Below are 20462 nucleotides of genomic sequence, written 5' to 3'. Positions count from 1 at the left end.
CGTGGGGAGACACGCACCTTGTAGGCTCCCTAGACAGTTCTGGTTCTAGCCCCAGAAGTCTGGGTGGGACCCCAGGCGTAAGTATGGTCGATGTCCGATAGTAATGATCTATAAACCCCAACAGCAAGAACAGAGAAAGCCACAGAGTATTGGTGCAGTCACAAAATTCGATCTAAGAAAACTTGTAACAGAAAAGACCATCAGCTGTCTGGTCCCAGCCCCCAACTCTGCCCTGCAGAGGCACCATCTCTCCCCCTCCCTGTCCTTTCAGACAGATACTGTCAGTCTGAGGTGTTGGCAGCATTAGTCACAAAGTGAACTAACTCATCATGCAATCCCTACTCCTGAAAGTCTTTGGGAATCAAGCTACGTAGATCAGCACTATGCTGATTGAATACTGACCTCCCTAATTAATCATATTGTCTGTTGAAGACAATCAAAATGACCTTCTGCACTGTAGAAAAGACGCCCTCAAATCAATGTACACAATACAGCCCTGCGTCTGGGGGCAAACTGAGATCCCTCATTTGCATTTAAACAGTAGCACTAAACAAAGTGGTTCTGTTTAATTCCCCCCTCAGTGAATTGAATGAGCCCTTTCCCAAAACAAGCTAAGCACCTGTAGAGTTAAAACAGACTAATTTTAATTTTATAAACTGATCTGTTTTCTGCAAACCCTTGTGTTTTAAAAATACTATTTTGTGGTGGCTTAGCTATATTGCATTTTAAAAATGTCTTGCTATTAAAAAAAACATCAACATCATTTTTTTTCTAGGACCCAGGGATCCGGAAGACAGCAACTGAGAAGTAGAAAAGCGGATTTTGCCTGCAGGGATATAAACTGGGCCGATGGGGCGGTGATATCTGAAGGGGAACATGGCTAATAGAACCACAGAGTGTTATTAATTCAAGTACCACCCAGCTATTAATAATATGCTTCTATTTTCACTCACTAAAAGCATTTTCATTCTGGAAGCATCATGATTTGAAGCAATATTTTTAGAGCTCATCATTAGTTCTGACTAATTGTTTAATGACCTTTAACATGTGCTATGCCTAAGACCTGTGTGGAGATGTTGGAGAGACACCGTGCTATGGAAGTAGTGGTGGCAAGGAAGGAGGAGGGACGGAAGTTGGGAGAAGCAACACTCAAAGCTCCTCTTTCCCCATTCTGTCAGAGGTGGCGACCCATCTGTGCCATGAGTTACCAAGTAAAGGGTTCAGGAGTGAAAATGGGTCTTTGCTTGAATATTCACCATATCTGCTATGGCTTCAATGTGTTCTGTGGCAGGATCTTTAGAAAGTGATTTGATCGTGTAGGTTCTGCTATCTTTAGATTGGCTGAGTTACAAGACTGAGTTCTCTCTAGCTTACTTGTTCTGTCTTGTCATGTGATGCATCCAGTTAGGATGCATCAGGGAGGTTCTTATTAGATGCCATGCAAGTGTTGGAACTTCACTTCTGGAGTTTTCAGCTGCCAAAAAAAAAAAAAAAAAGGGGGGGGGGCTATTCATTATTTTGTTATGGAAATCAAAATAGAGCAAGACAAGATCCAAAAGTAAACTCTGGATTTTCCTTTGCAGTTTTTATCAGATCAGTAAATGTCAAGCTGCTTATTAATTTTTTTTGAAGCGGAGTTGAAGTTTATTTAAAGAAGCATTTTTTAACAGACTTAAAACACTTGTGATGAGATCGAGAGGCATTTTACTTCTCGAAGAGTAAGGCAGCCCTGAGAGCGTTGGTGTGCGTTTCCCAAGGAAGAGTCTCTACAACCTGATGATTTTGTTCAACTTTCAGTTCCTCCCTCTGCATCCTAGATGCTGGAAAGTGAGCAAAAGACACAAGACTGCGCCCCTGCCTGCCCCCTGGCTGCTGCTTTTAAAACTCACTGTCTAATAACGCCTTAATATAATAATCTAATAATAATAATAATCTAATAACTCTAATAACTCACAGATCGCCAGCTGTATTAACAGCTGATTTTACCCTTCCCAATTTATATCTGGAAACCTGAACTGAGCACCTCCGGCTATGACCTTGTTTGGAAGCAGACTTGTTGCAAATGTTATTAGTCAAAGTGAGGTCATGCCAGAGCAAGATGGCCTTTCTGCCCAGTGGTTTCTTTACGGGGAAATGTGAACCTACCTTTGCACATGGGAAGAATGTCATGTAGACAAGAAGACAGAGACCAGGATGTTGTGTCTATAGCTGAAGCAAAGCCAGAGATTCTTAGCAAAGCATGAGAGCTCAGAAGAAGAGGCCTAGGACAGGTTCTCCCTCTATAGGAATTTGGCCTCCAGATTGCAACACAGACACCCTGAATGAGTTTGTAGCCTGCGTGTCCTGTCCTGCAGATTTCAGAATTAGCACAGCAGAGTCAGTTCTTGAATTTTGCAAGCTGTTGTCTTGTTTCCCAAACTTTAGACTCTCAACTTCCTGAAGTTAAAATAAAAATTTCCAGCACACACACACACACACACACACACACACACACACACACACACAAAACCCTCACATATATTCAGACATAAATGTTTAGGTATTTGTAAAAGAAGTTAGTATGAACCTTGCCTTATGTTTATTGCCAATCTTGATAATTCTGAAAGCAGTGCTTGACCCTTGAAAAGGGGACCAATAAATAGCAGTCAAATTAGCTACAAATGAAGAAAAGTTATTCACAGAGAGGACACCAGATTGTTACATACACTACCATATAGACAAGTCTTGAACATTTTGTGCTAAGTGACAGAAGCCAGATACAGAAAGACAAACAAATATTGTAAGCATCCATTTGAATGAGGTACCGAGAACAGAGAGGGACAGAAAGTACAACAGAAGTTCCCAGGGGCTGGAGAGAAGGGAGAATGAAGCTAGTGCTGGATGGTCATGAAATTAGTTTCTGTTTGGAAAGAAAAAAAGATCTAGAAGTAGATAATGGTAATATGTGCAAAACATGATAAATGAACCCAATGCTGCTGAATCACACAGCTAAATGGTTAACATGGTGAATTGTGTGTTGTTTCTATTTCATTGCAACGAACAAAATCACCCCTAAACTAGAAGGGGCTGGAGATAAAACTCAATGGCAGAGGACTTGCTAGGATGTGCAAAGCCCTGGTACATTCCTAGACTTGAAAATACAAAGAAGCATGGCAGGAGAAGTCTTGGTCTGGCCAAGGCTTGATGCTGCAGTGTAGGGGAATGTCAGGGTGGGGAGGTGGAAGGGGGTGGGTGGTGAACACCCACATAGAAGCAGCAGGAGGGGTGATGGGATAGGGGATATGGAGCGGAATCTGGGAAAGGGAATAACATTTGAAGGGTAAATAAAATATATCCAATAAAATCAGGGAAAAAAAAAAAAAGAAAATTCAAAGAAGCAAGGGAACAAACACACTCCTGCAGGTATCAGCTTCCTGTCCACTGGGGACAAAGAGAGGGCACAGCAAGATGGCGGCTCCTTCTCTCACCGAGTTTTCACTGGGATTCTCTCAGCTTTGTGTATGTTGTCGCCGTTTAGAGTGTTTGTAAGATACACACTGCCTATCATATGCTCCCTCCTAGTATTTACTGAAAGGTAAATTATGTCGCAAAGAAGCAGAAGAAGCAGGGACGGGGTGAGAAGGGCGGAGGGTGTTTCATGCAACTACATTTACTTTTGAAGTGTCAAGGTGGGATGGTTTGAAGAAGAGTGGCCCCCATAGGTTCATATGTTTGAGTGCTTAGGGAGTGGCACTATTTGAAAGGATTAGGAGATGTGGCCTTGTTGGAGGAAGTGTGTTGGGGTGGGATTTGAGGTTTCAAAAGCTTAAGCCAAGTGTGCCCACTCTTAGGCCTGTGATCCAAATGTAGAGCCCTCATCTCCTTCTCCACGTGTCTCTGCCTGTGCATCCCACCATCCTGAGAGCGAGCTAAACCTCGGAAGTGTAAATGCCTTTCTTTATAATAGTTGCCACTGTCATAGCGTCTCTTCACAGCAATAGAACACTAAGACAGGAGTGGGGATATGGCTGTGACAGGCTTGACCATACTGTGTGTTGACAGGATGTGGACTTTAGGACTCTGATTGGAAAAGCAGTTGAATGAATTAAGAAGGGCTTACTTAATGGGGGTATACAGTAGGAGCATGGAACACAGTGGTGTTGAAAGCAATGTAAAATATGACAGTACAGTCCAAGAGGTTTTAGAGGAGAATATTTGTAAGTGGCCTAGAGACTGTTTATTTGATATTTTGTTGAAGAATGTCGCTACTTTCTGCCTTGGTCTAAGAATTCTGACTGAGGCTAAATTAAGGAGTTGTGGATAATTGGCACTAAGGAGAAGAGATGCCCAGACTGCCTTAGCATCAACTCTGTTACGTGGTTATTAGTAATCACTCTTATACAGATCTATAATGAAAAGGAACAGTCGGAGTAAGGAAAAATACAAAAATGTACAGTCTGAAGATAAAGTGGGACAGCAGAAAGTATAAAGGGGCTAAGCCCAGAGCTCAAGGAGATAAAAAGCTTAAAGAGGGTCCTGATGCTAAGTGGGATAAAGGGACTCAGGGCAGGAGCCCACCCAGCCAAGCTTCACTCAAATAAAGAAAAGGGACTAAAGCAAAGCTTGAGCAGTCTAGGACACCTTTGAAAACCGAGAGCCAGTACAGATGTAACTGAGTGAGGGAGGCTTAACGCTGGCCTACGTGAGAGATGGTGACCTAGGCAGGCAAGGGCAGTAAAAATGTGCAAAAAGGAAATTTGCTACAACTTTTCAAGGTGGACTTAGTATAACTTGGGGCAAATGAAATGAGCAGTTTGCTCAGTGGGAATTGAAGCTGATTTCTAGAGTTTCCGCCCTGAAATCAAGAAATTGAGAATGACAGGTTTTAAAGATGCCTATGAGTCACTCAAAAGGAAATGTCAAGAGGTTTTCCCCAGGAGAGATTTGAGCTCAGAGTAGAACTCTGGGAGTAAGGAAGGAGGTATAAATGTGTCATCAGCACAAAATATTATTGAAAGCCATACACCTTGGTATGCATTAGAAAGAGGCTCCAGTCCTGAAGAGCTAGGCAGTAAGCAGAACTCCATGGCCTCTGCTTCAGTTCCTGTCTCTGGACTGCCTGAGGTAATGCTTTATTGTCCCATATCTTAGTCCATCTTGTGTTTGCTCAGGTACTTTTTAGGCCCTAACCCCATGATCAGTTATATTCATCTTGGCAATATATTTGAGAATTTCCATGGTTCAGATATATAACAAAAAGATATCTGAATATATAGTCCCACCACAAAAACATTGAATTAAAAAACAAAACAGTTACTTTTTGGCGGTTCCTTTATAAACACTTTACCCATGAGCTTTGCAGCTGAGAATTTTTTTGGGACAAGAGCCTGCTCTCAGTGTCTGATTAAATAAGATTCCTATTTGGTTTTATATGCACAGTAACCTGTAACTTTCTCACCTAGACTATCACATTCTAGGTTTGTGCTCTGATTATTTTCCTCATTGGTTGAATGTGATCTGAGATTTTTAAACTGACATGAACCCTTTCCTCTCCACACAGCAACTGAAAGCCTCTCTAAGACAGAGAGAGAGAGAGAGAGAGAGAGAGAGAGAGAGAGAGAGAGAGAGAGAGAGAGAGAGAGAGAGAGAGAGGGAGAGACCTTGGCTTCTTCTTCTGCACTACAAGGCACTTAATGAGCATGACTTCTGGGACTTCCAACCAGCTCACTTTGAGGTTTAACATAACACTCATTTTCTGTCCAGAGCTCTCTCTTTGAATATGCACTCATTATCCTCGCTTTAGAGAAGTAGAAACAGAATTCCCAGAGCCAACCTGCCTCTTCAGGCATGTGCTTCAGAGCATCTCTGCTGGCACCTCTGCCGGCCTAGGCCTCTCTTCTTGTTCCTGCTTCTGGCCAAACAGCATTGCCCATCCACTCTCATCCTTTCCATTCCTTGACTCTTCTTTCTTTCTAGGATGGAGTGACATAAGTTCATATGGCACCAGAGAGCTGTGGTGACTTGGAGATGGACCCATTTTTCTTTTACTGCTCCTGGCATCAATGTGAGAAGAGGCTTTTGTTCCAGGGAGGGCATGTTTTCCCAATGTAGGGGAATGACAAGGCAATGGGGTGGAGAGGGGCATCAGAAGGGAGTGCACCTTTGTGAAGGCAAATGGAGGGGGAGGGGGGATGGGAGCAGGGCGGGGTAAAGGGATAACATCTCAAATGTAAATACAAAGTATCTAATAAAAAAAAAATTTAAAAAAAGCTCCAGAACTCCCTTTTCAGTTTCTAAGTTTCATTTGTTGTCACTTCTGGGAAATGATCATCTGTTCCCTCTCCTGGACCTTTCTCAATCTGCCCCTCTTCCTCTTTTTCTGGGCTAGCTTCTTTGTTCTTCAAGGCACAGCTTAGGTTATTTCCTTGAGGCCAGTGCTCCTCAGCTGGTTAGCTGTCTGCTGGGCTTTCTCGTATCACAGCATTTACTGTGTCTAATCTCTGTAAGCTCTGACGGTGCCAGGGTTTTTGACTTATTAAATCTCTTGTCCTAAAGACATAGGTAACAGCAGCATGAACTATGTATGCATAGAATGTTCATGAACTGATTGAACTTAGAAATATGAAATGGCATTGACTGCTGGTCAGAACAATGAGCTGATATGTTTACATTTTGCTAAAAAAATGTTTGACGCTTCCAGTGTTTGTGTAGATGAACTGAGTAATCACCACATTATTCAGACAAGTCCTGATGCCAAAGGTAGCTCCTCTGTGTTCCCATGATCCTAGGCTGGATCTCCCCGCTAAGTTCTGTGGATCCAGAAAACCAACAAACAAGATGGCAAGGACAAGGGAAGACACTGTGTGCGAAGTGGGCAATTTGCAGCAAGGGCTCAGAAAGGTTGTCTGGGCTTTGTAGCTTTTCCAGCAGTTTCTAATGAAGCGAGCTTTGTGAATGAAGCCTTACTTGGCCATGCAGAGGCTCGCCATTCTCCTGCCTGCTAGAAAAATGTGTAAGCCGTCCTTGATTTCTTTGAGTTGGATGTGACTGAATTAGACCGCTTTGCTTAGCGTTTTGAAAGGGTTGTTTTTCCTGGTGAAGTTGGAGACTACACTGTTTCGAAGTGACACATCTTACAAGCCACTCAGGATTCATAACTTACATTAATTTCTTCTGGGGCACATGAGTGTCTGGAAAAAAAAGATTTTCAACAATTTTTATTTGAAGAAGTGAAAAAACAACACAACAGTGTCTTGTGATAGTGATTAACCCGGGAAAGGATTTTTTTTTAAACTTACTAACATATTGATCAATAAATATTGATTTGGGTTCCTACTATGTGTCTAGAGCCACGGTAGCAATGTCAGCAGCCTCTGGATAGAAACTGCCTATAAACCACACACATCGGCTTCCAGGGGGTCCTAGGAATTCACGGGAACCTGGACACATAGATGTAGATTCTTTACAAACATTAAAATATCCCATTTGAAGAGTCTCTGTCTTTAAAGTATACTACGTTATTTTCTCTCCAATGCTGGCGATTTAATCCAGGGCCATGGCACAATAAACAAACAAGCAACCGAGCCACACCCCTACTCCAACATTTTGACATACTTACATTTGATTCTTTTTCAAAACAACATCTTAAAATCTACATGTGGGAGCTCTTGTTGCCTTAACATTATAGGTGACAAAACCAAGAGTCAGGGAATTGAACCCAAGCTAGACCTGAATGAAAAAAAAATCCAGTTTGCACTTTCAAACACATTATTCCCCATGTAGCTAGCCCTACTTCTTTCTTTGCTACAGTTTGCATCAAGAGGATGCTTATGATACAACTTTTTAGGTGCTTAATAAAAAGGTGTCCTCAAGTAATCAAGCTTTACTGACTTTGGAGTTTGGGGTTTTAGTAGCTGGGAATCACACAATACCTGAACTTCCACCAGGTGTCGCCATTTGCTACGCCCCGCCTCTGACTTTTGTAAAGGGCTGGCGTGACGCTCAGAGCTCACAGCTCAGAGCTGTGTTCCAAAACGCAGCAACTGAGGTTGGATCTGGGTTCGGGGAGAAGGAATTTGAAAATGAGGCGTGGTCTCTGCCCCACTCCCAATTTCCTAACACCCCAAAGCATCCACTTTTAAAATTCCCTTATGTGCAAATATGCGACAGCTAGTTTCTGACAGATGAGCCAGGCAGAGTTGTAACTTGGCTTCTGGCGGAGACGGCTTTGAAAATGAGGACCTTGCAAAATAGGGAGGGGCCACAGGATCACCAAGCTTTGCCTTTGGAAAGAAAAGGTGGCAGATATTATCAATAACGTGCGAAGGCTATGGCGTTCTATAGAAATAGTTACGTAAAATATGACCAGCGAAATAAGACATTGGTTGAAAGAAAGGATCAAGTATTTGACACCAACCTCATAGTTTTTCTGAAAGGTGCAGCTGAGATTTGAGGACAATGGAGTAGGGTTCTGAGGAAGGGTGGCAAATAGCTCCAGGTTGTTCTCCATGTATCTATGTACCTGAGTGCTTGTATACCCTGCTGGATCTACCTGTCATAAGAGAACAACACAGCGTACACAAAAGCCCCATCACCCATCTTATAAGGTAAGGAATACCCTCCTGACCAGCTTTTCTCTCCTGGGAATCTGAGCTGAGAATATGGAGATAAAGAAGTTGGAGCTTTTTTGGTACCTTTTGAGCACCGTCCACATACTCATGAATTCGGGACTGGAGCCATCAGCTTTTTCGTGGCCTTGTTCATAATTTTTATCTCTTAGTCATATGAACATTGCTTTTCGATATAAGGTCTCATTCTGTAGTCCTCACTGGCCTAAAACTTGTTATATAGACCAAAGTTGCCATAAAAGCCTAGCAATCAACTTGCCTAAGCCTCCCAGGAGGCAGGATTGAAGGTGTGCCCCACCTTGCCGTGCCGTTCATATGCATTTAAAATAGGTAACTAAAATATATCCATATTGTACATGTATGATTTAAGTGTATTTGCAGTTTTATTTTGAATAAGTATCCTTAGCCAGATCTGTCACTTGAAAATGAATCCTAAAAATCTTTATTGTTGTAAATTCAAAAATCATATAAGCAAAATATACTTTTATGGAAAAACGTGGTTTGCTATGTAAGCAATGCCGAACTAAAACAATGATACTGCCTATGATTTGAGTTCCATTATGTATATAATTTGACAGCATATTTGCTTCACATTTAAAATTGCTCTTCTAGTTGTTTCAACAAGGCTGCTATACATCACCTCATATACCTGGCATCTCAGAACTTGGGAGACCGAGGGAGGAAGATCAGAAGTTCAAGGCTATTATTAGTGACATGGAGAATTCAAGGCCAACCTGGGCTACAAGACCCTGACTCATTACTCCCCCGAAGTAAACTATACTGTGAAAATTTTAAAAATAAACTCCAGAGTGAATTAAGTTTGATCTGGATTATGCTTATTCACAGACTGAAAGAAAGGGGGTTTCTCTGTGGCCCGTGTCAAATTTGCTCATTAAGTTCCCAGTAAAAATTTATCTGTATCACACAGTGCAGTTTTCTAAGGTTTTTATAATGATTTTGTTGTAAAATCGAGTCTAAAGGCTTCTAGACAAGCGTTCTACCACTGAATTATGTTTTCAGGCTTCTTCGTTTGCGTTCATAGTTATCCAGTGCTGTCTGGTACAGTGGGGAAGGCATGAGGAAGTTGCCCCTACCAGGGCATGAAGCTGCTTGATTTTATATCTGAGTGGGTCAGGATGCAGAAAAGAGAGGGTGCTGGCACTCAGCTGGCCTTTTCTTTTCTTTCTCTTTCTAGTGTATGTGTGTGTGTGTGTGTGTGAGTGTGTGTGTGTGTGTGTATGTGTGTGTGTGTGTGTGTGTGTGTGTGTGTGCTTGGCAACTCAGCCCACAGGATATTATCATACACAAGTCTAGTCAAACTGATAGTGGAGATTAACCATCACAGTGACCCAATTAGAATCTCAAATGGGAATTACAGATATTCTGATTGTGGTTTCCTTGGAGGCTGTGGTGCATGTTTATGTGTATTTTACCAGTCGCTTGGGCTTCTCTGCATTTCCAGGCCCTTCTCCCATTAGACTGGCTACTGGCCTAGTTCTGACCTTGGAGTACATGTTAGTAAAGCCATGAGATTATTCGCCTCCATCTGATAACTTAGGCCTTGGTTGTCATAGTAGCACAATACAGCCTCCCAGGCTGTCTGTGTGTGGCTACACCCTTCCTACACTGCATTTCCTGACCTACTCAGATATAGAAGCAGCCACCACAGAGTACTCTAGACTAGATAATTTAAAAAGAAAAGACATTTATTTGGCTCATGATATCAGGGGCTAGCAAGTTCAAGGACATGGCTCTGGCACCTCCTGTGCTGTGTGTGCTGTGTGTGCTGTGCTGTGCTGTGTGTGCTGTGCTGTGCTGTGTGTGCTGTGCTGTGTGTGCTGTGCTGTGTGTGCTGTGTGTGCTCTGCTGTATGTGCTGTGCTGTGTGTGCTGTGTGTGCTCTGCTGTATGTGCTGTGCTGTGTGTGCTGTGCTGTGCTGTGTGTGCTGTGTGTGCTGTGTGTGCTGTGTGAGCTGTGTGTGCTGTGTGTGCTGTGTGTGCTGTGTGTGCTGTGTGAGCTGTGTGTGCTGTGTGTGCTGTGTGTGCTGTGTGTGCTGTGTGTGCTGTGTGAGCTGTGTGTGCTGTGTGTGCTGTGTGTGCTGTGTGTGCTGTGTGTGCTGTGTGTGCTGTGTGTGCTGTGTGAGCTGTGTGTGCTGTGTGTGCTGTGTGTGCTGTGTGAGCTGTGTGTGCTGTGTGTGCTGTGTGAGCTGTGTGTGCTGTGTGTGCTGTGTGTGCTGTGCTGTATGTGCTGTGCTGTGTGTGCTGTGTGTGCTGTGTGAGCTGTATTATATGCTGCAAAAGGTGGAGAGATGAGAGCAGGGCACACTGACAGGACCGAGGGGAGCCAAAGGCACTATTGTGTCAAACTTCTGTTGTGATAATTATCAACTCACTCCTGTTACAGTTACTTCATGATGGCTATATCCTCACGACCAACCATTTCTTGTTAAGGTCCTTGTCCTAACACTGTCACCCTGGGGATCAAACATGGAGTTTGGGGAACACACCCAAACCATAGCAGCTAGCTAACTTAAAGATTTAACATCTGGGTTGTTTGTCAGTAACGGTGAAATCTCTATTTGATTCATGACAAAACCCCTTGGTAAATGTTAGGAGGCATTGTGGGGTTGTCGTTTTCTCACCGTTTCGTTTACTGCTGCAAAGGCATTGGCCGGTGGTATATTACATACCTCAGCAATGTAAAGACTTGTTTACATGGTTGTGCAGATAGAGTAAGATATATGAGGAATTTTTTTTTTATGACAAACTGAAGTATTATTTGACTTTTCAAAAAATTTTGTCTCATCCTTAGAACTCTGTTTTCTATTTTTATTTAAAATTGAAATGTAGCAATTTTGCGTAATTATGAGGTGATATGGTATGATGCTTTGATACATAAATGCGTGCTAAATAATTAAATCACCAAGCTTACTACCATGCTTCATCTTACCTACTCACGGTCTTTGAACCTTTAAAACTCTTCAGTATCTTTGAAACAAACAATTTATGATTATTAACTGTAGTCACCGATTATGCAACAAGACAAAACCCGCTCCCCTTGTCTAACTAAAGCACAGAGCCTTGGGTCAGCACTTTTTCTCTCCCCAGAGTTATTTGTTCTTCTTGGTTTGTCTTGGGCTCTTCGAGCTAGAAGCTGAATAACTTAACGCCATTCTTTTTTTCCTCAAGCTTTTGTTTTTGCTTCTTATGCGAGGAAAACCAGGTGAACACAGTTTCAGACTGCTCAAGGCCCTGAGTCTGCGGCCCGCTGAACACATTCTTTGCTTCAGCTGGAAAGTTCTGGACTACTTGAAGAGGCCACATCTGGCAGACAGAATCTGACAAAACTCAAAACGAGTCCTTTGCAAATGGGTTCAAGAATGTCAGAAGAGTTAAATTAATTCCTCTGAAGTTATTTTCAGAAGACTTTTAGAAAGAAAAAGCAGAACTTTGTGCTTAGTTTACTCACCCTTTCTCAAGGAGTAGTAGAATGTAGTATTAATCCACTAAGAACACGTTAACTACCGGTGAGTTCCTCAGTACCACAGGGACACTTGCTTTTTTGCTAAGATATTTTTCCTGTCTTCTTTCTTCATTTTTTTTTCCTTACAGAAAGCACTATGCTTTTAGTAGTTGCCTTTAAAGTGTTTGAAATTTATTTTTTTCCACTTACTGCTTAAACATCTCAAAATAAGTGTTTTCTCAACCAGCTCTGAGAAAACTCACACATTGCTCTGAGTGGGAAGCGCAGTCCTGGAAAGGCTTCAGCACTAGAATGAGGTGAAAATTTATGTTAATGAAACAGCTCTTCTGTCTCACCTCTGACATTACTGGGAAGGAATGCATCCACAATGGACATCTATATTCAGATTCTGAAGTCTCACTAGACTCCTACCTTGGAAGACTACTGACCTAGGGGGTGTCTGCCCCACCCCCACCCCATTTATATACTTTGTTATGAAGGGAAACAAAGACACTAATGAAGAAAACAATATGAGGGGGGGAACTATAAAGAAGTGTGTCTGTACACTGGAGGGGTGTTCATTTAGTAGTAAGGTAGTGCCATGTTAGAATATTTGTGATGAATTTGTGGAGAAAGGCTCATTACGAGTGCTGTGTCCAATATGTAGCTTGGTATTCATGCAGGTCCTCCAAGAACAGGAGCATGGGACTGTCCCCAAATCTGTTGCCTGCCTGCCTGCCTTTGGATCCCATTCCCCTAACTGAGTTCTCTGGGCTCACTAGAAGAGGATTTGCCCCCTCCTGAAGTGAGGAGAGTGGGGTGGGGAGTGATGGGAGGAGGGGAGGGAGTTAGTGATACCTAGAGGGGGATCTCTCTTCTCAAAAAAGAAGGGGAGGGAAGAATGGGGGGCGTATCTGCCTGAAGGGGTATTGGGAGGCAGGGGTCTGATATTGGTATGTAAAATGAATCAACAAACAAACAAATAAATTTAATGATAATTAAAAATACGCAAGAAACAAAGAATGTTGTGTTTAAAAATATAAGATCACACTTTTCTTCTGTTGAGACAGGGTTTTGAATTTGCTGTGTAGTGTTAATCCCCTCAGGTAAGAATAAGACTACTGGCTCAATTTTGAGCCAAATTTGAAGCAAGCTTTAATTAGATACTGGCAGGATGATAAATTCTGGCTGGGTGTATTCTGGGTTCCCAGAAAATGGCCACAGGTCACATTTTGCAGAAGCTTAAAAGGAAACCCCATAAGGCCATGCAGTTACATCAGGTCCAATCAGAGCAAACATATATCTTGACATACTTCCTGCCTGCATATCCCCTGCCTACATTCAATCAAGGGCACGCATACATGACAAACTTGTATAGGAGAATGAAAACATGGCTTGTTATTTTTCATAAAACAATAGCCTTCAGCATTTCAGGAAGTATCTGTCTTTGAGCAAGGGGTTTACAAGTTAGAGATATTTTTGCTTCATGTATTTCTTAGGCACAGTAATCAAAACTTGAAATATGACCTTGACTCTCACAGTAGCCAAGGCTGGTCTTGAACTCCTGCCTCCAGCTCTGCCAAGTGCTGGCGTTCAAAGCTACTCTGGTCTACCCAATGACTTTCAGGCCAGCTTTGGCCACACAGTAAGACCTTCTTTAAAGAGGAAGAGGAGGAGGAGGAGGAATAAGAGGAGGAAGAGAAGGAAAAAAAGAAAGAGAAAAAGGAGGAGGAGGAGGAAGATGAGGATGAGGATGAGAAAAAAAGAAAAGCAATAAGAAAGAAAGGGAGAAAGGATGGAAGGGATGGAGGGAGGAAGGGAAGAAGAAAAAAAGAACAAAGAAAGAAAAGAGAAGGACCCTGGAAATTCTGAAGGAAATCTCTTTAATATTCTGAAAGAAGGGCCTATGGTATGTCTCAGCAGCTAAGATCACTGGCTGTTCTTTCGGGGTCTCAAATTCAATTCCAGCCATCACATGAGGGCTCACAACCATCAGTAAGACAGTCTGATGCCCTCTTCTGGCCTACAGATGTCAGAAACACCTGAAATTTCCCCTCCAACCTGTTCAGCTGACTGAAAGTCCTGCAGTAATCTGGAGGGTTTCAGGTTTCATGCGCTGTCATTTATGCTGGAGTGGACTTTTGCTGCAGCTGCTGTGTTGAGTTATTCCTGCTTCTGTATACAACCCTTTATCAATAATTCTGTAAGTAGCCTCAATAAACTCAATGGCCCATCAGACTGAACTTTGGTGAGATCATGACTTTGTTCTGTTTCTTATCTGCAGTAAATAGATATTGGTCTTGCATTTCTCCAGGAATGGTGTCACATAAGAGGTATATAGCATTTTTTCTTTTGTATGTGTTGAATGTGTTTGTGCTGTGTATGGATATATGTGATGAATGCCCATGAGTGAGGCGGTACCTTTGATGTGGAGGCCAGAGGAAGATATCAATTACTTTCTCCTTCATTCTTTTGAGACAGGGTCTGTTAATGAACAGGAAGCTCATCTGTTTCAGCTAGACCGTCTGACCAGTGAGTTTTCAGAATCTACCCTTCTCTGCCATCTAATGATGAGCTCACCGGCACATGGAATCATGTTCTGCTTTTATGTATATGCTAGGTATTCAAATGCAAGCCTTCATTCTTGCACAACAAACACGTTTACTCACTGGCCCATCTTCCCAGCCATAGTCTATTTTCTAAGTTGCTTTTGGCAACTATCAGTTTAGCACAGAGGTTGTCAGAAAACCCAGACTCGTCACCACTCAGGTGATTTCCAACATCCCACATGTACCCAGCAGTATTTCCAAACTTGTTTTTTTGACATCTAAACCTGGTCTGACAGCTTCATTCTACTGACTTAATGAAGGATCACTTGGGCAAGGATCCAAATGAAAGGAACGGGAAGTGCCGTGATAATAAATGCGAGCAATTAGCATGTCAGTAACACCAATCTAACCTGCCTGTGCAATATTTTCACATTTATTCTGCAACCAGTATAAATCCACAGGAAATTGCTAAGAGGAAAAAATAGTGCATTGTGGACATTGAGTTTAGCCTTGTGAAGACTGCATAACCATTAGCTCAGTATCAAAACCAGGAGATCATCACTGGTACAATTCATATGGGTTACTTCGATTTCTCATGTATTACACGAACTTGTGTGTTTGTGAATGTTTGCATGTAGCTACTTGAGATTTTCATCACATGCCTAGATTTGTGGGCCAGCCACTACAGTTGAGATGTGACACTCCTCTTTCTAGCTATACCTACAACTTTCTCCATTTCTAATGGTGGGCAACCACTAATCCATTCTCCATCCCCATGATTTTATTTCAAGAATGGCATGTAAGTAGAATCATACAGTATAATCTTTGGGGATTAGTTTTTTTTGTCACCATTCATTGCCTTGAGGTCTATAAGAGTTGCACATCAACACTTGCTTCCTGCCATTACTTGCCACTGATGGCCTCATGTGCTCACTCCCACTGCAGCCCCACAGAAACACTTCTGCTACCAACCATCCTTTGATCTACTGTCCTGGGTACTGGCTTCTCATCTCATGCAGTCCTATGCCAAAAACATAAAGTTTGCTTCAGACGCTTGAGCCTTAATTCTTCAAGGAGTAGACCTTTCAGCCTATGTTGTAGCTATCATTCAAAGAAAAGGATAATGATTATTGAGTAGAGTTGGGGAAGCCCCACAGTAACAAAAGACGGGGTCACTGTTTCAAGTTAAAGAATTTAAGAACAAACATACAAATGTAGAAGCTAAACTTGTTCAAGATGTTGCCAAGAACACAACTGAATTGGGGATGGTGGTACCATTGCTACTGTTCTGTTATGGTCTATTGCCAAGGAAGACTTTGAGAGGACCAGCAAGTGTTCTAAGCCAATGGAAATCTGGAGAGATGTGATATTGACTCTTGATGCTGCAAATGTGAAACTTTTAAAAAAAAAGTTCTAAACCTGTGACAATTCCTGAAGAAATCATTCAGGTTGCTATGATTTCGGCAAATGGAGACGAAGACATTGCAAACATCATTTGTGTTGCAAAGGGAACGGTTGGAAGAACAAGCACGAAGGATGGAAAAATTCCTGGATGATGAATTAGAGATTATTGAAGGAATGGAATGTGATGGAGGGTGTATTTCCTGATATTTCATTAATACATGAAAAGGTAAAGATGTGAATTCCAACATGCCTGTGGTCTGTTCAAAGAAAAGAAAACCTCTAGAGTCCAGTCTATGCAGAAGTCTACTTGATTCAAGGTGTGGTAGTTGAAAATGTTGGCCCAGGGAGTGGCACTCTTTAGAGGGGTGTCCTTGTTGAAGTAGGTGTGGCCTTGCTGGAGCAAGTATGTCATTGTGGGCATGGCCTTTATGACCCTGGAAGTCAGTCTTCTCCTAGCAGCCTTCAGATGAAGAGGCAGAACTCTTGGCTCCTCCTGCACCATGCCTGCCTGGATGCTGCCAACTGGATACTGACATGCCTCCACCGTGATGATAATGGACTGAACCTCTGAACCTGGAAGCCAGCCCCAATTAAATGTTGTCCTTATAAGAGTTGACTTGGTCATGGTGTCTGTTCACAGCAGTAAAACCCTAACCAAGGCATGCAAGTTTTAATAGATTCAAGGTAGTGGTTTGTGAAATGTTCCCCCAAGGGCTCATGTGTTTGAACACTTGGTCCCCACATGATAAACTTGCTTTGGAAGGTTGCTGAACATTTAAGAGATGAAGGCTTACTAGAAGCAGTGTGGTAATTATGGGTGGGCCTTGAAGGTCTGTAGCTTGTCATCATATCTCGTTTCTGTTCTGCCAAGATGTGAGGATGTCAAAAGTACAGGCTGCACAGACCTGCCACTTTGGAGTTGCCTGCCACAATGTTTGCCTTCCCCTCCAAGGTAGACTGTATCCCCTCCAAGGTAGACTGTATCCCCTCCAAGGTAGACTGTATCCCCTCCAAGGTAGACTGTATCCCCTCCAAAGTAGACTATCCCCTCCAAGGTAGACTGTATCCCCTCCAAGGTAGACTGTATCCCCTCCAAGGTAGACTGTATCCCCTCCAAGGTAGACTGTATCCCCTCCAAGGTAGACTGTATTCCCTTCAAGGTAGACTATCCCCTCCAAGGTAGACTGTATCCCCTCCAAGGTAGACTGTATCCCCTCAAGCTAAGAGACAAAAAAAATCTGTATTAATTGCTTTTGTCATCTTATCATCACAATAATGAAAATTACTAATTCAGGAGGTTTGCAGATTCTTCATGCCATTTTAAAGTTCATCTTTCACACTCTTTTGCAGGGGATTTTGTGGAGCAAGCTTTAAAAGTTCCGATAAGGTACAGCTTACTGACTTTCTTTTTATAAACTGTTTTTGAGGCCTGTGCATTCTCTGCTAAATGCTGTATTTTCTCATATTTTTCTTCTATGTGTATTATATTTTTCTATATAGTTGCTTGTGGTCCATTTTGATCAGTTTTTCTGAGGTGTGGGGCTGAGCTTGAAGAATTTTGAAGGGTTTTGTTGCTGATCCCTTGGCACCGAGCCACATTTTAGCCTATGTTCTCTTTTTCTATTTGTACAAGTTCTTCTTGCCTTTCTACCAATTTTTAGATTACATTTGAATACTTCTTTCTCCTTTCTTTTCTTTCTTTCCTTTCTTCCTTTCCTCCCTCCGTTTCTCCTCCCCCCTTTTCTTTTTGTTTTCTTTCTTAAAACTTTTACAGTCATTTTACCCTGATTGATAGTGCAGTGGATTAAAATAAAATAGCCCTAAAGGTCCATAGGGAGTGACACTATTAGGAGATGTGGCCTTGTTGGAGTGGGTGTGGCCTTGTTGGAGAAAGCAAGTCACTGTGGGGGTGGGCTTTAAGGTCTCATATATACTCAAGTTATACCCAGTATGGCTCACCTTTAATAGCACACACACATGTAAAAAATATATATCTGTATTATACAGTTATATGAAGTCATACATATATCCAACTACCTATATCTGTATTATATGGTTGTAAAAAGTTTTACACATATCCAGCTGCACACACAGTTGGTTTTCTTTATCTAAGGGTTCCATGTCCTCTGGACCTGCATACTTGGATCCAAGCAAGCATACACTGAGAATTATATACGTATGTATTCTATAAATAATATATATTAAATCACATCTATACTGGACATGTACATATTTTTTGTTGTCTAAATAATTAAGAATGATAACTATTTGAGTAATATTTTATTATTTTAACTATAAATTATATAAATTTAATATATTAGAATGCTTTAATAAGTATATTAAATTATTTTATCATAAATAATCTGATAGGATTTTAGATGTTCAGAGGATGTGCATACATTGTGCTACTACTACAGCATTTATATAATGAACTTTGAGCACCTGATGGTTTTCATTTCAGGTGAGTTCTATAACTAAGCTCCTTGAATACACAAGGAAACACACACACACACACACACACACACTTTTGTTGTTGTCTATTTTAAAAGAATATTGCCCAATTTTTAGCATGTAGAAATCTCTTTTGAATATTATTTACTTTTAGATACTTGCTAATAAAGATTTCCTAGTTAGTGGGTTATTAAATAAATACAGGAAAAGGAAGACACCCAACTGGAGCTGGGTGCGGATCTGGGAGGAGTTAAGGGAAGGAGTTGATAATTTAAATATTAAAAATAAACAAGGTTCTCCTAGCCATGATATCTTTCATTTCAGTTTTAATTCAGTGGCTTAATGCTTAGCTGGTTGTGTGGTATACATTTTCAACTACAGTACTCAAGAGACTAAGGCAGGAGGATTTTTGATTTTGAGGCCAGTTTTAGCTACACAGTGAAGCTCTCTGAGGAGTTCAAGAATGAGCATCTAGTCAGATAAAGCCCTGTACTCAGTTGATGACAGTGATCACCAACTAAGATGGAGAGGCAGAAGTCCATGATCTACTCACATCCATCAGAAAACTAAAATGACTTCTATAGAAGACTCACAATACATTTATTTTCATTTCTTCTCACCTGTCTTCTGCTTGTACCAATTAGTTGAAATAACATGGAAGGACAGGTATAGAGAATTAAATGCAGAGTCTACCATGTGATGATCATTATCAGGATATAAGCCATGGCAGAGGACCAACTGTAGTTTCCAGTGCAACTAGCTTTCTTGGACAGGTTTTCTGTGGTCTGGCTTTGCATCATTTATTTCTGAGCCAATTATTTCTTTAACACGGACACAAGCCCATTCCTCTGAATACCGGTAACCTTTTAAGAGATGCTTCTATTAATAGTTAAGAGGATTTGCTGTCTCACACCGTACATTCTGTCAACATACAACACAGAACAGGAGAAATGACTAATGACAGGAACTCACTTTAGGAAGCCACACATTTCAAAACAGCACCTCTTAGGTCTAGAGAAGTTTATAATTATTTCGTAGCAATATTTTTAGAAAGAAGCCTGTATTTTTTCTTTCACAACTATCTAGCATATAATATTTATATTCAAGAAAAACATTCAAGAACCAGTAGCAACAGCTAAAGAAACTAAGTATGTAGGTCTTCTGCTTTTTTTTTTTTTTTTTTTTTTAAAGAAGTATTACCTAAAAACAATCAGCCAAAACTATGGGAATTGAGCTCTATCAGTGATTGAGTGACTGTTTAGCATGCCTAAGGCCAAGACCCAGTCTCAGCACAAAAGCATAACAAATAAACAAACACCCACAAATCACTAAAAACAAAAACACAAACAAACAAACAAACAAAAAACAACGATGAAAGAGAGCTGTTTAGGATGGAGAAAACCAGGTAGTTTTCAAATTTTAAGGTTTTCTGTAAATCATTCCAAATATATTCTCGATAAATCATCAATAGTCCACTGTGATAAAACCGGCTACTGGCTTTATAGTCTTCATGGATTAACCCTTACCCTGCCAAGGACAGTGGGTATCGTGAAGGTCATCTTACCTGGACACCAGTCACAGCCTGAAAGTCCTCTTTACTTTCTGGGTCTTGATGAATACTGGGGTTATAATCTTTCTCTGCTCTGAACAGGGGCAGCAATTGTGCCTGTGCAGCCTGCCTGGAAAGATGCTCCTCCAGGTATCCTTGGTTTTCTTGGGAAAGGCTGGGCATGTTTTCCTAACAGATGCTCTACATTAATCTTGTCATCTGGTTTTACCAACACCGGTGTATCCTCTCTGTTCTTTGTCTGGCTAATGCTGGCCCAAGTCTGAGTCTTCTGGGGACCTTCCTGCAATGTTACTCTAAGCAAAGCAAAAGGCTGATCCCTTCTGTGGATCAGTAGTGGCTTATCCACCTAGCTTAGCTGTCTGTTCCTGCTCACCGAGTGTGTATGCCAAGACTGCCCTCTGTAGGTGAGTACAGGAAGTT

General features: G+C 41.6%; 1 protein-coding gene across 1 annotated transcript in view; it reads right to left on the bottom strand.

Annotated features, from left to right (window-relative positions):
- Positions 1–20204, bottom strand: part of RGS20 (regulator of G protein signaling 20) — a gene marked incomplete at both ends in the record, with an annotated part of 85992 nt that extends 65788 nt beyond the window's left edge. Inside the window, one exon of the mRNA XM_080938588.1 lies at positions 20037–20204. Within this exon, the coding sequence (XP_080794714.1) occupies positions 20037–20204 (168 nt within the window). The remainder of the gene's footprint in view (positions 1–20036) is intronic.
- Positions 20205–20462: the final 258 nt, after the last annotated feature.

The sequence above is a fragment of the Micromys minutus genome (genome assembly GCF_963924665.1).
Source record: "Micromys minutus genome assembly, chromosome: 26".
NCBI lineage: Eukaryota > Metazoa > Chordata > Mammalia > Rodentia > Muridae > Micromys > Micromys minutus.
The sequence above is the reverse complement of the archived record's forward strand: the minus strand, read 5'-3'. Positions and strand labels throughout refer to the sequence as shown.